This window comes from Herpailurus yagouaroundi, unplaced genomic scaffold (assembly GCF_014898765.1).
Source record: "Herpailurus yagouaroundi ecotype Mexico unplaced genomic scaffold, PumYag 161, whole genome shotgun sequence".
NCBI lineage: Eukaryota > Metazoa > Chordata > Mammalia > Carnivora > Felidae > Herpailurus > Herpailurus yagouaroundi.
This window is the reverse complement of record NW_024412402.1, coordinates 11,264,315-11,289,952: the sequence shown is the minus strand read 5'-3', so window position 1 is coordinate 11,289,952 and position 25,638 is coordinate 11,264,315. Positions and strand designations below refer to the sequence as shown.

General features: G+C 46.1%; 1 protein-coding gene across 1 annotated transcript; it reads right to left on the bottom strand.

The window, feature by feature from the left end:
* Positions 1 to 941: 941 nt before the first annotated feature.
* RNF26 (ring finger protein 26) lies at positions 942 to 2,956 on the bottom strand. The gene has a single exon (XM_040483299.1). The coding sequence runs from the start codon at positions 2,358 to 2,360 to the stop codon at positions 1,059 to 1,061; it is 1,302 nt and encodes a 433-aa protein (XP_040339233.1). The 5' UTR covers positions 2,361 to 2,956; the 3' UTR covers positions 942 to 1,058.
* Between the last annotated feature and the right edge of the window lie 22,682 nt (positions 2,957 to 25,638).

Below are 25,638 nucleotides of genomic sequence, written 5' to 3'. Positions count from 1 at the left end.
CACAGTACTCACATCCTATCTTATCTCTTCCCCCACCAGGTACCCCCAGACCACAGTGACTCCAGCAGGACCAAAGGACCCTGCTGCAGCATCAGTCAACCTGACCAACTGCTCGCCCCTGTAAGGATGCACACAGAGGCTGTCAGAGCGGTCAACAGAACTTTATTCACTAGAAACTGGGCCACACAGACCCAGCAGGGAGCTGCATGCCCCTAGGCTGGCCCCTTCTGTATTTGGACCCTAGTCAAATGTGCACGGTCTGCCCTCCCCAGTGCCAGGGAGACACAAACAGAAGGGGAATGCCAATGTTCTCTTGTGATGTGGGGAGTGAAAAGGGTAGGAGTAGAAATCTGGTTATCCCTCCTGAGGCTCCCAGTGGAGCTGGGGTGCCAGAGGGTATGTGGTCCCAAAGCCAGGTGCAGACACCCACCCTCCAAGGGGTAAACTCTTGATCCTAGCTCTTGGATCAGGTTGGGAGGGAGCCTCGTAAGATCAAGACAGGCAGAAGTGGTAGCTCTAAGGGCACCTGAGAGATACTATCCCCAAGGCTTACCAGGGCACGGGCACTCTGGCTGAAAGCAAAGGTTCAAGATCATTCCAAGGCCCCTGAGTTGCCCAAACACCCAAATGACAGTGCTTTGTTGTGGCTGAAGCTGGGGAGGAAGTGGGGAGGGGCCAGGGAGAGGACCTGCAAATCCCCAACAGAAAAACCAGAAGCACAGGGGGGAGCCCCAGAGGCTGGCATCTGGATGGGCCCTGGCAACCTGGAGGGGAGTCCACGGCAGTCTCGGGGCCTTGCATAGTGTGACACACTCACCACCTCCGGCGTCACAGGGACCCACTGGGTAAGGAAGAGCTGTTACCCTGCCCCACCCGGCTCATAAGTCTTCCAGAGTATCCTATCTCAATGTCCTGGATGTATGGCTTAGAGGCTTGGCACGACAGCCACGGGGGCAGGAGGGAATTCAGGCCGGAAACCGGGAGGTCGGGTGTTAAAGCTGTCCTAGCACAGGTGGCTTCATGGAGCACAGACGGGTGGGCAGACAGGGAAGGAGTCTTCAGAGGTAGACATTGAGGGTCTGCAGAATGCCCCGGCGGCAGAGTGGACAGTTGCGGTGGTAGATGGGGTGGCGCATCAGGATTTCAGTGCAAGCCTGGCACAGGCACAGGTGCCGACAGGGCAGCAGCAGCACCGTCTTGCTCTGGTCCTGGCAGATGACACACTTCTTCCGCTCCTCTTGCTCCTTGAGCAACTTCCATGGGTCTTGCCCAGCTACGGGCTCCTCCTCATTGAGCCTCTCCCGGCCGCGGGCAGCTGTTGCTCTGACCGTCCCGGCCTCCTCCTCTTCTGCCTCTGATCTGGGCCCTGTTTCAGGAAGAGTGTCCTGTCGCCAGGTCCTGGCCGAGGGCGCCCTCCTCGGGCCACCCTGAGGAGCCCCGGGGGCCCCTCCCCGGTTCGGCCAGGTGGCCAGCTGCAGGCTGCGGCTCCAGACTCGGCGCCAGGCCTCCAAGTCCAGTGCCAGGCGAGATAGCCGCACGACATCTTCTCGCAGCCGGTGGTAGGATGGCCGGGCATGGAGCTGACTGAGTGCCCGGGTGGCCAGTCTCAGAGTGAGGTCCGGGTGCAACACGGTCACCATCACCGCCAGCACACAAGCCAGCAGCACCAGGCCGGTGACATTGACAAGCACGAAGCTGGCCAGGAGGCGGGCAGCTGACGCTAGGAGCTCCAGTGCTAGTTGGCAGGGGGTCCAGAGGAGGATGGCCATGGCCACAGCACTGCTGGAAATGTGGGCTAGGAAGGCAGCTACAACGTCCGTCATCCTCCACAGTGGCCCCATCACGGCATCCCACAGGGCCAGCATCAGGGAGAAAAGGTTCTGAGTGCCAATGAGACAGATGTTGACCAGACTGTTGATCACGTAGGCCACCAGGCTCATGGCAATGGCACAGATGTCACAGGCCTGGCGCAGCAAAGCATGGCCACTGGAGACCACGTTGAGGACACCCCGGTGCAGTATCTCCCGGCTCCTCAGTGCCCCGTGAGAGGCCAGGTGCCCCAGGAGCTTTAAGCTCTCCAGGCCAGAGCAGCAGCTGTACATCAGAGTACACAAGGCCTGCAAGCCCCCAAAGGTGAACCGGACCAAGGCTTCAATCAAGGCCAGCAGTGAAAGCAGGACTCCGCGGCCCAGGTGCAGAAGACTAGTCAGTACCGTGTGTGGCAGGTTGTAGATGAAGGCCAGGAGCCAGGCCAGAGAAGCCAGGAGGGAGGACACCAGCAGGAAGTTGAGATCCAACACCAAGGTCAGCAGGTCCAGCACAAGGCCCACCCCATTCACTATCAGGTACACAGCCTCCATGATAGGACTGTGGAGGTTAATCCAAAAGGAAGTCTGACTCCCGGTTGAGGAGGGTGTCAAGGTTAATAATATTTGGGGGCGTCGGAGATTAACTTGGAAGGGAAGTGAGGCAGTCTCCAAGCCAGGGAGAATCAAGAAACAGAGGAAGGAGTGGGTTAGAGCGAAGTGGAGTCTCAGTGGAGGGAAAGGAGACCAGGTGCTGGTCCAGGAGTCCCGGTTTTGAATGCGGCCCGTTTGGAAGGGAAGAGGCCAAACATCTCTAAAGTGGAGGTGAGCCCGGGCTGGAGGAGATATCTCAGCTTTGGAGGCCCGGTGGTGGCGAACCACGGCCGGGCAGTGGGTCAGACCGAGAGGAGACCGGGAACGGATGGGATCGGGCCGGGGCCGGGTGGGGGCGGCGCAGGCTGGGCGCGGGCTCGCGGTCCAGCTACGCAGGAACCGCTGTCCCCGCCCGGCCCCTGTCCTCGGGGCTCGCGGCTCTTTGCGTCCAAAGGGGCAGTGGGAAAGGGAGTCAGCTTCAGCAAACCCCAAACGCGGCCTCTATTCCGCTGGGCGCCGCCATCTTGTGTGAGAAAGGGTGGGGCAAAAAGCGTGACAAGGAGGGCGGGACGACGAATTCCGACCAATCTTGAGGAGCAACCGCAGGAAACATCCGGCACCCATTGGTCTGTTTGAACGGTGCCCGAACGTATTTACTCTCCAGAGGAAAGGGCGGGGACAGAATGAAGTCCCGCCCCCTTGAGGCGGTGATTGGTCAGTTGACGGGCAGAAGTGGAATATGCCCTCCTCCTAGTCCCGCCCCCTAACAGCAGGATTTGGGACTGGGCCAAATACGGGAGTTGTTTTTGCTCCTAGCCCTCGATTTCAGAACTTTTTAGGTGCTGTTGACGGTTACTGCCTCTGGGCTGGACTCTGGGATTTTACCACCTCCACATCCTCCTCAGACTCGCTGCCTCGTCCTCCTCTGTTCAGTCATTCATTTAGTCTATCGTTTATTGAGCTCCTGCAGATACATTGGGGATACAAATAATGGTTAAGGGGGTGCCTTCTCTCAAGCCGTTCACGAGGGGAAACATTGTTGTTACAGGACATTCCCAAGCTGCTATTCCAAACTGTTTCCTTTGGCGCCATCAGCTTTTCTCAGCATTTTTAGATTACCTCATTATGATTATGAAAAGGAGGCCACAGATGAGAAATAGCTCACCCTCCTACACTAGCCCCTATTGTTTGTTTACTAGAACATTGTAGTTAGATATCTACACCTGGGCGGCTCCAGGTTCCTCAACAAGTTATCCTTTCCTTTAATATTCAAAATATATTTGAGTCCCCACCCCAAATATATCCATCCGGAAGCCAAACCTGGTGTTCTCTACCAATGCCAAGGATACTTGGGGGTCTGTCTTATCCTTCCCCTGGTCACCATTGCTTTAATTTCCTGCACGTTTGAATGCTTCATCTCCACTCTGGCCTGGACTCCTAAAAGTGTTTGTCCCCCTTCATCCTCCCAACCCCAAGCACTACCTGAATCCCTCATTCCCCAAAGCATCACTAATACAAAGCTGAGGTATGCAGCAAGCCTTCACTGAGATGTGGGGTCCCAACAGGGTTACAGCATAGTGTGGTGCAGGGACTGCCGTTCCTACAACTCCACTGGTTATGCTCCAGCCTCTCTCTCACACCTGTCAGGCCCCAACTTAATGTTTTCTCTGAGACATGTTTTTCCCTTCCTCTTCCTCTTCCTCTTCCTCTTCCTCTTGGGATTTCCCCTCCCTTTCTCTAGCCATCAGCCTCCAACTTCCTATTTTGTTATTTGATTTTACAGAAGAGTCTGTCTCTACCCCCACAAAATGCTGATCTCTCTAAACAAGGGAGCATAAATAAAGATTTGGTTTAGCCTCCTGCTCAGATCATGGTCTGTTGTGATTGTTGTTACTGATGTTTTTATTGTCCGACTGTGCATTTTTTCCCCCAATTTCAAATCTTGGAGAATACACCCACCTCCATTTCAAGATGTTTGATCTCCCCACCGGTAACCTGTTCTCTTCAGAAACCTTCCTTGTTCCGTGAACACTAAGGTGTTCTTAATCTGTATTTCTGCAGCACTTCATACCAGTGACCACTTCCTCCACCTTTGGCCCCTGGACATTACACTCTCCTGTATTCTTTCATGGCCCCTTCTCTCTACATGATGATTTCCAATTCTGTGCCTTCAGCCTGAATCTCTTGCAAAGTTTAGGTTCCAAGTGATTCCTAGACATAGACAGTGCCTGAATATCACAATGGTACTTCAAACTCACCATGTTTCAAACTCAGCAAACTTGCTGTGCCTACACTGTGTGCAATTAACCAGCCAGCTTTCAACACCAAGAAAGACATTCTTAGAATTGGCAGGATCCTCTAAAACGGTATTTCCATTAGTTTGGGACCAAAGCCTTCCCTCTGAGTGACCTGAGACTCGCCAAAGCCACTTAAATGAGTTATAACCTTTGACTCAACTGGCAGCCCAGCTGTGGGCAGGCAGAGGTTTTCTGTGTGGCCAAAATTCTTGTGATAAATGAATTGGTGTATTGCAAAATGCTCTCCGTTCTTCAGCTAGAAACAGCTGAAAATTACCGTGTGAACACAATGCAAAAGAAGTGCTGAGCTTCGGGGACGCCTGGGTTGGCTCAGCCAATTAAGCGTCCGACTTTGGCTCAGGTCATGATCTCATGGTTTGTGGGTTCAAGCCCTGTGTTGGCTCTGTGCTGACAGCTCAGAACCTGGAAACTGCTTCGGATTCTGTGTCTCCCTCTCTCTCTGCCCCTCCCCTGCTCGTAGTCTGTCTGTCTCAAAAATAAATAAACTTTTAAAATATATATATATTAAAGAAGTGTTGGGCTTTGGTTAAGCCTCTGACTCTTGATTTCAGCTCAGGTCATGATCTCATGGTTTGCAAGTTTGAGCCCCACGTAGGGGCCTGCGCTGGCAGTGTGGAGTCTGCTTGAGATTCTCTCTCCCTTTCTCTCTGCCCCTCCCTGCTCGCTCTCTCTCTCTCTTTTTTTTTTTTTTTAATTTTTTTTTTCAACGTTTATTTATTTTGGGGACAGAGAGAGACAGAGCATGAACGGGGGAGGGGCAGAGAGAGAGGGAGACACAGAATGGGAAACAGGCTCCAGGCTCCGAGCCATCAGCCCAGAGCCTGACGCGGGGCTCGAACTCACGGACCGCGAGATCGTGACCTGGCTGAAGTCGGACGCTCAACCGACTGCGCCACCCAGGCGCCCCTCGCTCTCTCTCTTAATAAATAAATAAATAAACTAAAAAAAAAAAAATTTTTTTTAAAGAAGTGCTGGGCTGACACCCCCGTGGAGAAGCCAAGGCACGTCCTAGAGCTGAGAGGTTTTAAACCACTCCCCTTGAGGTGACCTTGGAAATGATCACTTGGTTTGGAGTCAAGTGGTATCTCTTACTAACTTGATAATGTTTCCTTTTCCTCCAGGACTGTGTTTCAGATAAGAGTGGGTTCAAACCCACAGTTGCCAAAGCGGGGGTCATCACCTGTTTGGAGGCTGGAGAAAGGAGACTGGAGAGAGTTGGCGGTAAGATCTTACACCAACATTAAGGAGGAAGTTCAAGTTGCTTACTAGCATGAGTTGCAGTGATTGAGAAGAAAATCAGCCAGATCTTGAGAAAATTTAAGGCCTAGAGGCACATTCTATCCTTGTAGAATTTTATCACGGAAGTTGTAGTGGGGAGACCTGACCCCAAGGGGCCTCCTGGATCAACAACTCGTTTTCTGCTTGGTGCTAACTGCAGGAAGGCTTTTGTTTTGCTAGGTGAGAGATGCGAGCTGCCATAATGAGAGGGGATTTTAAAGATGGGGTAAAACCATGAAAGAATGTCCAGTTCAGGGGTCTCGTTTGTAATCTTGTGTGTCCTTTAACCCTCCCCTTCGGCTCCCCATCAAGCATGCGGTGTAATTTCTATTACTGCCGTGGCTTAGAGTTGGATCTTTTTTTCTTTTTGATCCAAGTTTGCTTTTGACTTATACAAATCATTTACAGTGTCCCAAAGTCCAAACTGTATAAAAAGGTACATTCATAGGTTTGTTTTCATTCTGCCCCCTCCACCCTGTTCCCTCCCAACACCAGCTAAGGGCCCTGCAAATCACAAACATACCAAAAAATGTTTTCCTTGGTCAATCAGGATCCGGGGCTTGGCATTGGCACAGCAGAACTCATAACCCTAAACATCAGCTCTGTTCATGACACCATTTGGGCCCAGGGAAGCCCTTTCCTGCATCTCTGAGGGGACTGTGTCCAAAAGCCACAAACAAAACTCCTGAATTTTTATGTGGGAGAGGATTCGAGCAGTTAAAATGCTTAGGTAAGAAAAGAAATACATTAATTAACTAGTCGAATCCTCATGCTTTTCTTCTTGTTCTAATTTGCGGTTCCAGAAGTACTCAGAAACTAATGCAATGGCTGAGGAACATTTGTAATGTCAACTCAGATATTTTAAACGGTGCATATATGTACATCTAGGTGAAACATGCATACATATTTAATTGGTTGTAGCTCTGTTTTAATGGAAGGAAAAGACTGAAAAAAAAGCACCTCGTAATTTTAGGCATTGATTTAAAAGATCGTTGAGGGCAAGTCAATGATGATGTGACTGACGTGGTTAGTAAAGGTAAAGAGAAACAAGGTTCCAGAAGCATTTTTTTGTGCCATGTTCCCTGTAGGGCACAAAGGTGAACTTGTTTCTAGACCTGGCCTCAATTGCGCTGATCGTGATGGCGTTCTTGGGAACAATAAAAAGATTATATTCAATGTTTTGTGGTTCTGCCCAAAGATAAAACATCCTGGAAAGACACACATCACATTTGACTTCACTACCTCTCTGGGACACATGACGGGAACACAGGCTCAATGCTGTTAAACAAGTAGATTCGGGGCGCCTGGGTGACTCAGTTGGTTAAGTGTCCAGTTCTTGATTTCGGCTCAGGTCATGATCTCACAGTTCTCGAGTTCAAGCCCCATGTGGGGCTTGGTGTTGACAGCGTGAATCCTGCTTGGGATTCTCTCTCCCCACCCCTCCCTCCTCTCAAAAATAAATAAATGTTTACAAATAATAATAATAATAATAATATTAATAGGGGCACCTGGGTGGCTCAATCGGTTAAGCATCCGACTTCAGCTCAGGTCATGATCTCACAGTTCGTGAGCTCGAGCCCCGTGTCGGGCCCTGTGCCGACAGCTCAGTGCCCGGAGCCTGCTTCGGATTCTGTGTCTCCCTCTCTCTCTGCCCCTCCCCTGCTCATGCTCTATGTCTCTCTGTCTTAAAAATAAATAAAACATTAAAAAAATTAATAATAATATTGACAAAAGTTTAACCAAGAAAATCTAAGTTTATTTGACTATTTTACTTTGTTTATAATTGATGAGACAATACTAATATATTATTATTATTATTATTATTATTATTATTAACTGAAGTCCATAGTTTCCATTAGTGTTGACTCTTTGTATGGGATTTGACAAATGTATGAGGCCATATACATACACCATTCAGTATTATCTGGAATATTTTCATTGCCCTAAAAATCCCCACATTCCACCTATTCATCCCTTCCCTCCCTCTCCCCACCCCCAACCCCTGGCCATCGCTAAATTTTTTTCCTCCTCCCCCTAGCAACACTAATATTTTTTTTAACTTAAAAAAAAATGTTTATTTACTTATTTTGAGAGAGAGAGTGCATCCATGCACACAAGCGGGGGAGGAGCAGAGAGAGAAGGAGAGAGAGAACCCCAAGCAGGCTCCATGCCATCAGAGCAGAGCTTGATGCGGGGCTCAGACTCACCAACTCTTGAGATCACGACCTGAGCTGAGATCAAGAGTCCACGCTTACCCGACTGAGCCATCTAAACCCCCCCAAACCCCACCGTCACTAATATTTTTAGGGTCTCCATAGTTTTGCCTTTCCCAGGATGTCATGTCATTGGACTCTTATAGTACGTAGCCTTTCCAAGTTAGCATCGTGCTAATATGCTATGTATTCACAATATGTATTCAGGGTTCTTCCATGGCTTTTTGTGACATGATAGCTCATTTCTTTTTATCCCTTACCTACGAGTTTGTTTATCCATTGTCCTGTTGGAGGCCATCTTGGTTGCTTCCAGTTTGGGCCTGAAGTCGGACGCTTAACCGACTGCGCCACCCAGGCGCCCCATGGGCAATTATGAATACAGCTGCCGTAAACATCCACGTGCAGGTTTTTGTCAGACATAAGTTTTCAGCTCACTTGGGTAAACACGAAGAAGGGCGATTGCTTGATTGCTTGGTAAAGAGTATGTTTAGCTTTGTAGGAAGCCGCCAAACGATCTTAGGAAGTGGCCGTACCACTGTGCATTCCCGTCAGCACTGAGTGAGAGCTCCTGTTGCAACACAGCCTCACCAGCATTCCTGTTACCCACCGGTGTCCTCAAATTTAGCCCTTCTAACGGATGCGTAGGAGCCCCTTGTTGTTGTTCTTTTAAATTTTTTAGTGTTTATTTATTTTTGAGAGAGAGAAACACACACGGAGTGTGAGCGGGGGAGGGGCAGAGAAAGAGGGAGACACAGAATCTGAAACAGGCTCCAGGCGCTGAGTTGTCAGCACAGAGCCCGACGCGGGGCTCGAACCCACAAACTGTGAGATCGTGACCTGAGCCGAGGTCGGATGCTTAACCGACTGAGCCACCCAGGCAGCCTGCACCTTGTTGTTTCAATTTGCAATTCCCCAGTCAAACTGATGTTGACATCGTTTCATATGGGTATTTGCTATCTGTATATCTTTTTTTTTATTTAAAATTTTTTATTATTGAAATATAGTTGACATACAATGTTACATTAGTTTTACATGTACAAGATAGTGATTCAACAATTAATACATTATGTAATGCTCACAACAGTGTTACCATCTGTCACTGGATGTTACTATATTATTATTGACTATATTCCCTATGCTGTATTTTTCATCCCCTTGAACTATTTATTTTATTTTTTATTATTATTTTTTTAATTTTATTTTTTATTTTTTAAAATGTACATCCAAATTAGTTAGCATATAGTGCAACAAATGATTTCAGGAGTAGATTCCTTAATGCCCCTGACCCATTTAGCCCATTCCCCCTCCCACAACCCCTCCCGTAACCCTCTGTTTGTTCTCCATATTTATGAGTCTCTTCTGTTTTGTCCCCCTCCCTGTTCTTATATTATTTTTATTTCCCTTCCCTTATGTTCATCTGTTTTGTCTCTTAAAGTCCGCATATGAGTGAAGTCATATGATTTTTGTCTTTCTCTGACTAACTTCACTTACCATAATACCCTCCAGTTCCATCCACGTAGTTGCAAATGGCAAGATTTCCTTCTTTTTGATTGCCGAGTAATACTCCATTATATATATATATATATACACCACATCTTCTTTATCCATTCATCCATCGATGGACATTTGGGCTCTTTCCATACTTTGGCTATTGTTGATAGTGCTGCTATAAACATGGGGGTGCATGTGTCCCTTCAAAACAGCACACCTGTATCCCTTGGATAAATGCCTAGTAGTGCAATTGCTGGGTCGTAGGGGAGTTCTATTTTTAATTTTTTGAGAAACCGCCATACAGTTTTCCAGAGTGGCTGCACCAGCTTGCATTCCCATGTATATCTTTCTGATGAGGTGTCTGTTAAGTTCTTTGTAGATTTAAAAAAAATTTTTTTAACGTTTATTCATTTTTTGAGAGACGAAGCGTGAGTGGGGGGGTTGCAGAGAGAGAGGGAGACACAGAATCTGAAGCAGGTTCCAGGCTCCCAGCTGACAGCACAGAGCCCTATGGGGGGCTCGAACTCACAAACTGTGAGATCATGACCTGAGCCGAAGTCAGATGACTGAGCCACTCAGGCACCCCCTAGTTCTTTGTATATTTTAGATGCTAGGTTTTTGGGGTTTTTTTTAATCTTTATTTTTGAGAGAGAGACAGACAGAATGCAAGCAGGGGAGGGGCAGAGAGAGAGAGAGACACAGAATCTGAAGCAGGCTCCAGGCTCTGAGCTGTCCCCACAGAGCCCTATTTGGGGCTTGAACTGACAGACCGGGAGATCATGACCTGAGCCGAAGCCGGACACTTAACTGACTCAGCCACCCAGGGGCCCCATTAGATGCCAGTTCTTTATCAGATGTATGTTTTGCAAATATTTTCTCCCAGTCCGTGGTTTGTCTCTTCAGTCTCTCAACGGTGCCTTCCACAAAACAGGAATCTTCAATTTTAAGTCCACCTTGTCAATTTTCTCTTTCATAGTCACGCCAAACCCAAGATCGTTTTGATTTTCTCCTACGTTATCTAGTAGTTTTAAAGGTTTGCATTTTACATTGAGGTCTGTGAGATTAATTTTTGTGAAACATGCAAGGTTTGTGTCTAGATTAATTCTTTTGCATGTGCCTGTCTAGTAGTTGTTTTGCTTCCCAAAGGATTAACTAACTTCTTTTAAATTCTAAAATACTTTCTAAATCTAAGGGAGCTCTATTCTAATAAACTTGTAAGGAAACAAACGTGACAGAACACCCTGTTAGCAAGGTTCTGGGGAAACAGGCACTCATTGCTGGTAGGAAAGCAATACATTACCAAGCCAATGGGAGGAGGGCAGTATCTATAAGACCTACATGTACATTATTATGAAACTACAATAATCAAGACAGGGTAGTAATGGCATAAGACAGAAATTCATACAGACCAATAAAGAGAGAGCCCAGAAGTAAACTCTTGCATACTTGGTCATATGATCTTCAGCAAGAGGGCTAAAACCACTCAGTGGGGGAAAGGATGGTCTTTTCAACAAATGATGTTGGGAAAACTGGATGTCCACATGCAAAAGCATGAATTTAGACCCCTATCTTACACCATTTACAAAAGTTAACCGAAAATGGAAGAAAGACCTAAACATAAGACCCAAACCTATGTATGACATTCCTAGGAGAAAACATAGATGAAAAGTTTCATGACATGGAACTTGGCAGTGACTTCTTGGATCTGACATGAAAAGCATAAACAAAACAGAAAAATTAAACAAATCATACTACATCGAATGTGGAGGCTCTTATGCATCAAGCAATACAATCAACAGAGTAGGGAGCAAGTCTATCAAGCAGGGGACAGATAGTATTTACAGGCCATGTATCTAATGGGGGTTGGTGTCTGGAGAGTTCCTCCCAGTCAATAGCAGAAAATCACATAGAGGAGGATTGTGTGGGAGACCTGAATGGACATTTCTCCAAGGATGATGTGCATTTGGCCAGCAGGTATATGGGGGGATGCTTGGCATCTCTAGTCATCAGAAAGGTTACTAGTAGGGACAACTGGGTGGCTCAGTTGGTTGAGCGTCCGACTTTGGCTCAGGTCATGATCTCATGGTCTGTGAGTTCGAGCCCCGTGTCGGGCTCTGTGCTGACAGCTCAGAGCCTGGAGCCTGCTTCCGATTCTGTGACTCCCTCTCTCTCTGCCCCTCCCCTGCTCATGCTCTGTCTCTCTCTTTGTCAAAAATAAATAAACATTAAAAACAAATTTTTTTAAAGGAAAAGAAAGGTTACTAGTAGGGCTCAGGTGGGGTCCCCTTCTACCCAGTGGGTTGGCTACTATGAAGGAAACAGAAAATAGCAGGTGTTGGCAAAGATGTGGAGAGGTTGGATCCCTTGTGCACCGTTAGTTGGATTGTGGAGTGGTGCAGCAGGATAGAAAACAGTATGGAGGTTCATCAAAAACTTCAAAATAGAACTACCCTATGATTCAACAACCCCACTTCTGGGAATATATGCAAAAGAACCAAAAGCAGGGTCTCAAAGAGATTTGGCACACCCAGGGTCATAGCAGCGCTATTCACAACAGCCAAGACGTAGAAGCATCCCAAGTGTCCGTTGACAAAAAAAAAAATGTACAAACAAAATGGGGTCTATGCATACAACGGAATCTCATCCAACCATAAAAACAAATGAAATTCTGATACATGCTATAACATGAATGAAACGCGAAAACATTATGCTAAGCGAGAGAAGTCAATCACAAACGGGTGATACTGGGGGCGCCTGGGTGGTTCAGTGTGTCAAGCATCCAACTCTTGACTTCGGCACAGGTCATGATCCTGTGGTTCGTGGGTTCGAGCCCCATGTTGGGCTGTGTGCTGACAGCGCAGAGCCTGCTTGGCATTCTCTGTCTCCTCGTTCTCTGCCCCTCCCCCACTTGTGCTCTCTCTCTCTCTCTCTCTCTCTCTCTGTCTCAAAAAAAAAAAAAGGATAAATGCTGTATGAGTCCACTTATACAGGTATCTAAAGCAGTCACATTTATAGAAACAGAAAGTATAACAATGATTAATGGAGCCTAAGTGGGAGAGGGAAAGGGGAAGTTTTTGTTTAATGGATATAAAGCTTCAATTTTTCAAGATTAAAAAAAGTTCTGGAGATCTATTTCACAACAGGATATACTTACCCCTACTGAACTGTACAGTTAATAATGGTTAAGATGATAGATTTTATGTTATGTGTGGGTTTTTTTTTTTTACCATAATTAAAAAAAGAAAACAAAGCAAAAAAACCTATATATGCATTTACCCTTTGACCCAGCAATCCACTTCCATGAATTTACTGTTAAGACGATTTCTTTATTTTTATTTTATTTTATTTTTCAAGAGAGAGGGAACACACGCAAGTTGGGGAAGGGCAGAGGGAGACGGAGAGGGAGAATCTCAAGCAGAACCCACACCTGGTGCAGAGCCCAATGTGGGGCGCGATCTCATGGCCCTGATATCATGACCTGAGCCAAAATCAAGAGTCAGATGCTTCACGGAGGCAGCTTAACCGACTGAGGCACACAGGTGTCCTGGACACTTTCAACAAAGTAAAAATTAGTGTAACATTATCTGTAATTGCAAAATATTGGAAATTATCCACAAGTCCAAACAGGAGATTGTTTGACAAAACTGTGGTAGGTAAATCAATGGCCTGCAGTGCAGCTGTTTAAAAAAAGGCGGTGGGGGGGGGGGGGAGCCGCCCGCTGTCTCAGTAGAGCATGCAATTCTTTTTTTTTTCTTTAATTTATTTATTGTTTAATTTACGTCCAAGTTAGTTAGCATATAATGCATATAGTGCAACAATGATTTCAGAAGGAGATTCCTTAATGTCCCTTACCCATTTAGCCCATCCCCCCTCCCACACCCCCTCTAGCAACCCTCTGTCCTCTATATTTGAGTCTCTTATGTTTTTGTCCCCCTCCCTGTTTTTGTATACTTTTTGCTTCCCTTCCCTTGTGTTCATCTGTTTTGTATCTTAAAGTCCTCACATGAGTGAAGTCATACGATATTTGTCTTTCTCTGACTAGTTTCGCTTAGCGTAATACCCTCTAGTTCCATCCGTGTAGTTGCAAATGGCAAGATTTCGTTCTTTTTGATTGCCGAGTAATACTCCATTGTATATATACCACATCTTTTTTTTTTTTAATCTTTTTTAATGTTTATTTATTTTTGAGACAGAGAGAGACAGAGCATGAACGGGGGAGGGGCAGAGAGAGAGGGAGACACAGAATCGGAAGCAGGCTCCAGGCTCTGAGCTGTCAGCACAGAGCCCGACGCAGGGCTCGAACTCACGGACCGTGAGATCATGACCTGAGCCGAAGTCGGACGTTTAACCGACTGAGCCACCCAGGCGCCCCTATATACCACATCTTTATCCATTCATCCATCGATGGACATTTGGCTATTTCCATACTTTCCATACTTTGGCTGTTGTTGATAGTGCTGCTGTAAACATTGAGGTGCATGTGTCCCTTCGAAACAGCACACCTGTATCCCTTGGATAAATACCTAGTAGTGCAATTACTGAGTCGTAGGTAGTTCTATTTTTAATTTTTTGAGGAACCTCCATACTGTTTTCCAGAGTGGCTGCCCCAGTCTGCATTCCCACCAGCAGTGCCAAAGAGATCCTCTTTCTCCGCATCCTCGCCAACATCGATTGTTGCCTGAGTTGTTAATATTAGCCATTCTGACAGGTGTGAGGTGGTAGGTATCTCGTTGTGGTTTTGATGTGTATTTCCCTGATGATGAGTGATGTGGAGCATTTTTTCATGTGTCGGTTGGCCATCTGGATATCTTCTTTGGAGAAGTGTCTATTCATGTCTTTTGCCCATTTCTTCACAGATTATTTGTTTTTTGGATGTTGAGTTTGATAAGTTATTTATAGATTTTAGATACTAACTTTTTATCTAATATGTCATTTGCAAATATCTTCTCCCAGTCTGTCGGTTGCCTTTTAGTTTTGCTGACTGTTTCCCTCGCTGTGCAGAACTTTTTATTTTGATGCGGTCCCAATAGTTCATTTTTGCTTTGGTTTTCCTTGCCTCCAGAGACGTGTTGTGTAAGAAGTTGCTGCCGCCGAGATCAGAGAGGTTTTTGCCTGCTTTCGCCTTGAGGATTTTGATGGCTTTCTGTCTTATGTTGAGGTCTTTCACCATTTTCAGTTTCTTTTTGTGTCTGGTGTAAGAAAGTGGTCCAGGTTCATTTTTCTGCATGTCGCTGTCCAGTTTTCCCAGCACCACTTGCTGAAGAGACTGTCTTTATTCCATTGGATATTCTTTCCTGCTTTGTCAAAGATTAGTTGGCCATATGTTTGTGGGTCCATTTCTGGGTTCTCTATCCTGTCCCATTGATTTGAGTATCTGTTTTTGTGCCAGTATCATACTGTCTAGATGATTACAGCTTTGTAATATGTGTTAAAGTCTGGGAGTGTGATGCTTCCAGCTTCAGTTTTCTTTTTCAAGATTGCTTTGGCTATTTGGGGTCTTTTCTGGTTCCATACAAATTTTAAGATTGTTTGTTCTAGCTCTGTGAAAAATGGTGGTGTTATTTTTATGGGATTGCAAGCAGGGAACTCAGGAATCTCAGGGTCATGAGTTCAAGCCCCATGTCGGGCATGGAGCCTATTTAAAGATTAAATAAATAAATAAATAAATAAATAAATAAATAAATAAGGAATAAGGACGATCTGCATAACTTAGAGTGATTTCCAGCTTACAAGTGAAAAAGAAGCAAAGTGCAAAATGTTGTAGTATACCTTTTGTGTAAGAAATGGGAAATAAGGGAATATATATATCTGCTTATTTTTGAAAAAATAAAAACATAGAAAGGTTAAACCAGAAAAACGATAAGGTGAATTATTTACAAGAGGTAGAAGAATGGGGTGGAAGGGGAGGTGGTGCCACTAAAAAGTTAGTATACTTTTTGCATAATTTTGACTTTTGAAAGCATGCTAATGCTCTACACATTTAAAAAATTAAATTAAGGGGCGCCTGGGTGGCGCAGTCGGTTAAGCGTCCGACTTCAGCCAGGTCACGATCTCGCGGTCCATGAGTTCGAGCCCCGCGTCGGGCTCTGGGCTGATGGCTCAGAGCCTGGAGCCTGTTTCCGATTCTGTGTCTCCCTCTCTCTCTGGTCCTCCCCCGTTCATGCTCTGTCTCTCTCTGTCCCAAAAATAAATAAACGTTGAAAAAAAAATAAAAAAAAAATTAAATTAAATCTATAAAAATACTAAAAAAAAAAATCTCCCAAACTGAATGCAAACAGAAACAAATGAACCCAACTGTATTTCATATGAACAACATAACCATCCAGAAAGGAGAGGAGTAAGAACTAACTGTAGACCCTCAGCCTGAGGCGGAAGGACACCTCTCGAACTATTGTTATTAGCTTTGCTTTTTGTAGCACCATGGGTATAGCGATTCTGAAATATTGCTGGGAGCCAGAGTCCTTTGGAAAAAGGGAGCCATAAATATGGAATGCAGGAAGGCAAGGTAGAACCCCATGGAGTTGGGTCAGAATTGGAAGTCACCACCATGAACCCATGCTTCCATATGTGTGTGTGTGTGTGTGTGTGTGTGTGTGTGTGTGTGTATGTATATATATATATATATATATATATATATATACACATACACACATATACATATATGTATACACATATATTACATATTAGATTAGATATGTATTATACATAATAGATGTTAGATTAGATGTATTATATGTGTATTATTTTATGTATAGACATTTTATATATGTATTATATAGATCATATGTAAATGATACCTACATATTTTTCCCCCTAGCTCTGTCCACTGAAAGGGCCAAGAAACAGTAACATCCCCATAGCAAGGGGGCATACCTAATGCCCAGGTCTTGGTTTCTAACTACCATTCTGCACTAAAAGGAATTGAGATTCCTTGAAAAATGGTTGATTACAGGGCTGGGGCAGAGAAGGTACAAGGTAAATTTGGTGTGCCAGAAAGAAAGCATTGCCAAAAATTATGGTGTATGGGGGCGGGGTGGGGGTGATGTCAAAGAACACAAGAGTCAGCTCAAAGGTGGCTAGATCTGGGCTAATTGCAGCATCAAAATAAATAAGGACAGGGGCGCCTGGGTGGCTGAGTTGGTTGGGCGACTGACTTCTGTTTGGGTCATGATCTCACAGTTTGTGGGTTCGAGCCCCGCATCAGGCCCTGTGCTGACAGCTCAGAGCCTGGAACCTGCTTCCGATTCTGTGTCTCCCTCTCTCTGTACCTCCCCTGCTCGTGCTCTCTCTCTCTGACTCTCAAAAAATAAATAAATGTTAATAAAAAAATTTAGAAAAAACTTAATTAATTAATTAATTAAGGACAGTAATGGAATAAAACCCATTGAATAAAATAGGAATCCATGAGTCCAAACTGACACACTAGATAAATAAATGAGGAAGGAGAGCTCTTCTCTGCAATGCAATGCTCACTGATACACAAGGAGAGAGGCTGAAGGTAGAAAATCACCATTTCCAAACTATCATAGCGAAAATTGAAAATTGTTCAGGCCAGAACCACCAAAGGATATTAACGTACAGATTACTTACATAATATCCCAGCCTGGGTGCATATCCATAATTTGAGCACCAGGATACATCAGACGAATCCAAATTGACAAATAGGAAGGACAAAGCCTGGGAATCACTGCCGGTGAAAGGAGAATAATGAGGCCCGAGGACTAAATGCTATGGAGAGTTCTGAACTGCATCCTGGAGCGGGTACACGATTGCTACAATGGACATTATTGAGACTCTTGTCAAACTGGAATATGGAGTATAGATTAGACATGTCTTGTATCAACTTGAATCTTTTAAATTGGATAACCGTTCTGTGGTTATATAAGAGAATAGTCTTCTTGGGGTGCCTGGCTGGCTCGGTGGAAGGAGCATGTGACTCGATCTCAGGGTTGTGAGTTTGAGCCCCATGACGGGTGAGAGATTATTAAAAAATAAATAAATAAACTGTAAAAAAAGAGAGAGAATAGCCTTCATAGGAAATAGTGAAGTATTCAGGGACCTCAGAGCATGATGTATGCAATCTACTCTTATGAGTCATAAGAAAAATAATTATCTATATGTATATACACTGTACCAAATACAATTTTAAATTAAAATTTTCTGGGGCTGGGGCGTCTGCAGTCGGTTAAGTGTCCAACTCTGGATATCAGCTCAGGTCATGATCTCACAGTTCATGGGATTGAGCCCTGCATCAGGTTCTGTACTGACAGTTTGGAGCCTGTTTGGGATTCTCTCTCACGCTCTCTCTCTCTGCCCCTCCTCCACTTGCGCTCATTCTCTCCTCTCTCTCTCAAAGTAAATAATCAAACATTTAAAATTTTTTTAAAAAATGTCTGGGGCGCCTGGCTGACTCAGGAGGTACAGTGTACAACTCTTGATCTCTGAGTTGTGACTTTGAGCCCCACATTGGGTGTAGAGATTCCAAAAAAAAATTTTTTTTAATTATTAAAAATTTTAATTTAGAGGGGTACCTGGGTGGCTCAGTCAGTTAAGCATCCAACTTCAGCTCAGGTCATGATCTCATGGTCCGTGAGTTCGAGCCCCTAGTCGGGCTCTGTGCTGGCAGCTCGGAGCCTGGAGCCTGCTTCGGATTCTGTGTCTCCCTCTTTCTCTCTCTGCCCCTCCCCCACTCACACTCTGTCTCTGAAAAATAAACATTAAAAAGTTTTTTTAATTAAAAAAAATACACTCTGAAAAGCAGTATGTTGCTATATTTCTTCAAATCTCTCCTCAATTGAGATTGTAACTTGATCTTGGCCAGAAGTCTCTGTATAGACATTGGTTTGGGGAATATTTGCATGTGAGTCTTTTCCTTTATGGTCATGCAAACATTTTTTATTTCCTTGTTACAGTTTCCACATGTATACATTTCACTTTATTCTGAAATAACGTCATACATTCAGAAAGTTGCAAGCATAGAAGAGTAGAGTCCTTGTATACTCTTTACTTCGTGTCACAGGGTATTAACATTTTATCACATTTTTCACTTTTTTATTTTCTGAATTAAAAATTTTTTAGTTTAATGTTTATTTTTGAGAGAGAGAGAGACAGGGAGAGACAGCGCATGGGGGAGGGGCAGAGAGAGAGGGAGAGAGAGGATCAGAAGCAGGCTCTGTCCTAACAGCAGAGAGCCTGATGCGGGGCTTGAACTCACGAACCCTGAGATCATGACCTGAGCCGAAGTTGGAAGCTTAACAGCCTGAGCCACCCAGGCACCCCTAAATTTTTTTAAATGTTTGTTTATTTTTTGAGAAAGAGAGAGAAAGCATGCGGGGGGAGGGTGCGGGGGCAGAGAGAGGGAGAGAGAGAGGATACCAAGGAGGCTCTTCACTCGTCAGCACAGAGCCCGATGCGGGGCTCAAACTCACAAACCCTGAGATCATGACCTGAGCTGAAGTCGGACAGTTAAGCGACCGATTTTTTTAAATAAAAAATAAACAAAATAAATCTTTTCTGGGATAAAATATTTATTATATGTAACTCCTGTATCAGATTTGAACATGACGTAAAATTTATGAGCCAATTCTGAATCAAAGCACTGGTTTAAAAATAGTAGGAATAATTTCAGTTGGGAGCAAAGTTTCTTTAAATTGGAACTAATTTTTTAAAACATCTAAGTTTTAAATGAACAGTCATTCTTGAACAGTCATTCAAGAAAGGTCAATTAGTTTAGCATTACTGGCAACAGAATATGCATCATGAGAACATTTTTATTATAACAACACAATTAGGGATTTTGCCAAAATTAAGGCAAACGTTAATTTCATGGGATAAATACATAATAGTTTATGAGTTGTGTATGACTGTATTATTCCATCCAAACACTGCAGGCCCGTCATGAGAATACCCAGGCACGGGCAATGATAAATAATTAAGTTAATTTATAGGGCATCTGGCTAGCTCAGTCAGTGGAGCATGTGACTCTTGAATTCAGGGCTGTGAGTTTGAGCTCCACGTTGGATGTAGAGTATTTTAAGTGTATATTTTAAGTAACTAAAAATAAAATCTTTGGGAGGTGCCGGGGTGGCTCAGTTGGTTAAGCATTTGACTTCGGCTCAGGTCATGATCTCATGGTTGGTGAGTTCCAGCCCCACATCAGGGTCTCTGCTGTCAGCACAGACCCCGAGTTGGATCCTCTGTCTCCCCTTTCTCTCTGCCCCTCCCCCACTCATTCTCTCTCTCTCTCTCTCTCTCTCTCTCTCTCTCTCTCTCATTCTCTTTCTCTCTCTCAAATAAAAAAAAATTATAAAAAATAAAATCTTTGGGGCACCTGGGTGGCTCAGTGGGTTGAAGGTCCAACTCTTGATTTCAACCCAGGTCATTATCCCAGCGTCATGGAATCAAGCCCTGCCTCAGGCTCCATGCTAAGAATCCCTGGGTTCCCTCTCTCCCTCCCTCTGCCCCTCTCCCCCACTTGCTCTATCTAAAATAAAGTAAGGGGTGCCTGGGTGGCTCGATTTGTTGAGTGTCTAACTCTTGGTTTCAGCTCAGGTCCTGATCTCAAGGTTCATGAGTTGGAGCCCCCACATCAGACTCTGCGTGCTGACAGTGTAGAGACTCCTTGGGATTCTCTCTCCTGGGCCCTCCTGTGGTCTCTCATGCTTTCTCTCTCTCTCTCAAAATAAAGAAACTTAAAAAAAATAATAAAATGAAAAATAAAACAATCTTTTTTTTTTTTTAGAGAGAGAGGGCACAAGTGAGCAAGGGACAGAGAGAGAGGGAGAGAGAGAGAGAGAGAGAGAGAGAGAAAAGCATGGCTCACCCAAAGCAGGGCTCAAGCTCACCGGATGTGGGACCTGAACTCACAAACTGTGAGAACATGACCTGAGATGAAGTCCAATGCTTGACGAATGAGCCACCCAGGTGTCCCCCAAAAATAAAATCTTAAAAAAAAAAAAGACAAAAAACCTTAAGTTAGTTTACCTTGAATATTTTCTTGACTTTAAGTCATACAAAAACCACAGCTTTACCTGTTTTTTAATTTTGTCATTAGAAAGTGTATTTGTCAAGGTAAGAGGGTAAAGCATATTTGATAGTTAGCTTCCAAATAACTCAAATATTTCGATATACGATATGTGAGCCTTCGTTTGTACTCTGACCTGGCCCCACAAATACTGGGGGTGGGCCTGTGCCTTCCATCCCTCTGCAAGTAATGATTTTTATTTGGTTTTGGTCCTTTCACCATTTCTATTTGAAAGTATAAATATAGAGGTGTAATGTATAAAATGTTCACCCGCTTTTTTTTTTAAGTTTTATTTATTCATTTTGAGAAAGAGAGAGAGCATGAGCAGGGTAGGGTGAAGAGAGGGAGAGAGAGAATCCCATGCTGTCAGTGTGGGGTCCGATGTGGGGCTTGAACTCACAAACTTCACGATCATGACCCGAGCCGAAATCAAGAGTCAGATGCTCAACCGACTGAGCCGCCCAGGCGCCCCAAATGTTCACCCATTCTTACACAAAAAATAGCATTGTCTGTATAGTGTTCTATAACTAGCTTTTTGATTTAAAATCTTGTTCTGGCCATCACTTCCTATCAGTGTACAGAAATCATTATTCTTTTTAACAGCTGCATAGTACTCCGCTGTGTGGGTTTAAGGATTGTGTAGAGGGGGCTCAAAAAGTGAACCCCACTTCAAGTTGGATATGGGAAAGAACAGAGGCTCCCAAGAGGGTCTCAGTCACATGGGGGTGACATAAGGGAAGAGGGCCCCCCCCAACACTCATCTTTCGCTATAGCGAGGGTCTCTCATGATCAGATAAATCGGCTTGTAGAAAATTAAAATAAGACCACACCCGTGTGTGGAGACTGCCTCCCCAGAAGGGACTGGATGTTTCCAACCTCAGTCACAGGGGAAAGGATGGACCTGAGAAGGGAAACAGGACCTTAGAAAGTGGGGCCTCTCATTCTGTCCCTCTGGGGCCTGAGCGCTGATACATCTACACCCGTCTGCGGATGCTTCCGTGATCGCAGCTTTCACAAGGCACCCTGTTGCTCTAGATAATTTCCCGTAGTTTACAAATCCTCTGTAATCTGGCCTCATCCCTCACGAAACTCATCCTTCCCTTGCAGGATACTAACCAACTGCCAGTGGTCACCTGCACACAGCATGCTAGGTCAGACTGTAAAGATTTTATCTTGAAGTCATCTCTACACCCAGTGTGGGGCTCGAACTCACAACCCCGAGATCGAGGGTCGCTGGCTCCACCAACCGACCCAGTCAAGCGCCCCCCCCCGCCCCCCCAGGTCACACTTTAAACAGCACACGCCACACCCCGTCCCCTGGTTACCTACTATCATGGTTAAAATGAAGCTAGGTGTGAACTCATCTAGGCGGCCTTCTTTGACAACCTCAGGCCGGGTTCAGTAACTGCCCTGTGTGCATATTTGCGCTCAAGCACTTGGCACGTCGTATTATAACTGTTGACTTGTGTGTTTCCCTCAGTAGAGTATAAGTTCCTCAAGAACATGGATCCTGTCTTACTTATCCTACCAGGGCGTCTGGGTGGCTCAGTCGATTAAGCGTCCGACTTCAGCTCAGGTCATGATCTCACGGTCCGTGGGTTCAAGCCCCGCTTGGGGCTCTGTGCTAACGGGTGGGAGCCTGGAGCCTGCTTTGGATTCTGTGTATCCTTCTCTCTCTGCCCCTCTCCTGCTTGTGCTCTGTCTCTCTCTCTCAAAAATAAATGAACATTAAAAAAAAAAAATGATCATCCTACCTCCAGCTCCACCTTAGCACCTGACACCCCATATCCTGCCCAGAACGATGGGGCGGACAAGGGAACCACCACAATGCCTTTTTCCTTCACATCAAGCCCTCTCTGTCCACACATCTCCTTGATTTTGACTTCCCTGCTGTTATCACTCAGGATGAATTGGAATGTGGCCCTAGAGTCTGGCTTCTCCAACTCATCAGTCCTGCTTCTCAATCCCAATTCCTCCCACCTACTCCAGAAGATGAGGGAAACAATTCAAACTAGGGGCACCAGGGGGCGCTCTCGGGCAAAGAAGAAACAGGCCCTCTAATCTTGAGTTCCAATCGCATCACATCGGTTGCCATTGCTCAAGAACCCGCAGTGGCTCCCGATTGCCTACTGTCTCTTAAGATCCAGTTCTTCCCCTATGACCTAACTCCACCCCATCTGTCCAAACTCACACATTACGCACCTTCTACCCGGCTGAATATCTAGCCATGTAACACTTTCTTGGGTACCAGCTGTTTACGGAAAGGTGATGGTAGTGGCTAAAACTCTCCTCAAGGCACTCCAAATAAACCTATAATGGAAATGAAAGCAGATATACTTGCCCCATCTCCTAGCCTCCCTTTCAGCCCCAGCCCTCCCCTTGCTCCTGCCACCCGCCCTGCCTGGAAAGATCTCTCCTCACTGTTCCCTCCCTAAAACCAGACTCTTCACAGAAGCCTCCACCGTTCCAGAAAGACTTTCCTGGCTAGTGCAGGCAGAGGTTCACATGGATGTTCCCTTTTCTGAATCCCTGTTGAACATCCTGTTTATACGACCGAATTCAGTGCTCCTCAATCCACTGCCTTTGTTTCCATTATAGGCTTACTTAATTCAGCTATAAATTGTTACAAGTATAGCACACTGGTTTGTGAGTTAGAGTAGTCTTGGTTCAAAGTTTAGTTCCTTGAGGTGATCAGAAAGTTCTGGAAGTAGGCAGTGTTGATGATTGGATAACATTGGGAATGTACTTAATGCCACTGAATTGCACAATTGGAATGATTAAAAGGGTGAATTTTATGGTATGTGTATTTTACCACAGTAAGATATATATATATATGTGTGTGTGTGTGTGTGTGTGTGTGTATTCCCATTGCTCACAGGCTGTGTGAGTTTAGATCATGTCACTCTTTTTTTTTAAGTTTTTAAAATTTATTTATTTTGGGGGGGGGGGAGGAGGGGGCAGACAGAGAGGAGGAGAGAGAATCCCAAGCAGGCTCTGCACTGCAGTGCAGAGCCCAAAGCGGGTCTCAAACCCATGAACCTTGAGATCATCACCTGAGCTGAAATCAAGAGTCAGACGCTAAACTTAAAAAAGGTGGGGTGGGGAGCACCTGGTGGCTCAGTCCGTTAAGCATCAGCTCTTAGTTTCAGATCAGTTCATGATCTCATGGTCTGTGAGTTCGAGCCCTACATCAGGTTCCATCCAGACTGATGGTGCGGAGACTGCTTGGGATTCTCTCTTTCCCTCTCTCTCTGCTCCTCTCCTGCTCGTGCTCTCTCTCTCTCTCTCTCTCTCTTTCAAAACAAATAAACTTAAAAAAAAAAGAGATGCTTAACCAACTGAGCCACTCAGGCACCCCAAGATCATGTCACTCTTCTTCAGTTTTTTCATTTTTTTGCAAAGATCAAGATAAATACTGGTGATAAAAAATGATCTTGATGTGAAACGTCTAAGTTGTAAAGCACCATATATTAGATATGAGTGGCTTCTTCCCTCATTCTGAGCACTGCCGTGTCCCCTCTGAACAGTCACTGGTTTGGTCACTTGCCCAAGATTAGTTAACGAAGTGGCAGTGCTGTCTCAAAGCCACCCACAGTCAGCGGTTTGAGACCAAAGTTGACACGGATGCAAAGGGAAGATGCCAGGGGGGAGCGCAGCCCCAGTCTTAAACCTAGTCTGGGGCTTTTTCCTGACTCCAAATTCTGTGTTCATCCTCCAGCCACAGGGGTGTGGCACAGGGAGGCAGGGAGCAGTCTCCAGGCGTGCCTCCCCTCTTCTCTTTCCTCCTCTCTCCTCTCCAAGGTCAGCTGTGTCAACTACAGTGGGGATCACAGGTCCCCACCTCCAGGGCTCCTCCCAGGTGGCTCACAGGTCTGTGTGGAAGGAGGGGAAAACAAAATGCAGAAGTCGCCTGGAAGAGAAGGCCAGGAGACCCTGGTGGTGTGCCTGGGTCCCCCTTAGGTCTCTCTGCAGTTAGACTAGCTGGCCTTTTCTCAGGGACAACTCAAAGTCAAATTTAAACAGCCCTCTGGGGACATTTCTAGGTGGTGGTATTTTGGGGAGCGGATGTGAACTTCCCTGAGGGGGAGAGGTGTAAGCTCCAGCATCCTGCCCCCATGCCCTCCCCCCCCCCCCCCCCCCCCCCCCCCCCCCCACCAACTTGCTCCCTTCTCCAAATTTAGGATGGGAGGAGGAAGCAGCAGGGGCCTCAGAAGCCAGAGAACTGAGATCCAGGATTCGGGGGAGGGGGGACGGGGAAGGGGATGTGCAAGGAGGCCCTCTTATCACAGCTAACAGGAGTGGGTATTGCAGAGCTAGAGAGAGACCCAGAAACCCCCACTCCTGTCCCGATGCTGAAACCCTGGCTGGAGGGTCCTACTCTTTCCTTGATCCGAGGTAGCTGCGCGCCCAGGAGGCGGCCCCCTGGGGCTCCCCATGCAGCCTCGGCTCTCTCCACCCACTCCCCCAATTCCACTTCCCGCTCCTACTTTCCAGCGCGAGGGGGGCGGGTGGGGTACTGGACTGAATCACGGCTGCCGGCTGCGCTCTGGGAAAGGCCTAGGGACCGACTGGGGCTTCCGGAGAGCTCCCGGGCCCCCGCCCAGAGCCCCTCCCCGGCCCGCGGCTGCCGCCTGAGCATTTAAGGTAATGTTTGGGTTGGTGCGAGCGGCGCCGGATGCCCCGCCTCCCGCGGCCCCCGCTGGGCGAGACCCCGAGAGCAGGGCTCCTGGGACGCCCGGCGGGCTCCCCTGGGCCGAGGCCTGGGTGCTGGAGGACCGCCAACGTGGAGAGGCCCCTGGGGTCGGAGAGGACAAGGACAGTCACCATTCAGAGGCCTTAGCGGGGTTGGGATGGGAGGGCAGCCCCCCTCCATTCTGGTGGAAGGGTCCCTAGTCCCCAGGAAGCGTCCCTATGCA

Coding starts and splice junctions, on each gene's coding strand:
- RNF26 (XM_040483299.1), bottom strand. CDS start 2,360: ATGGAGGCTGTGTACCTGATAGTGAATGGGGTGGGCCTTGTGCTGGAC.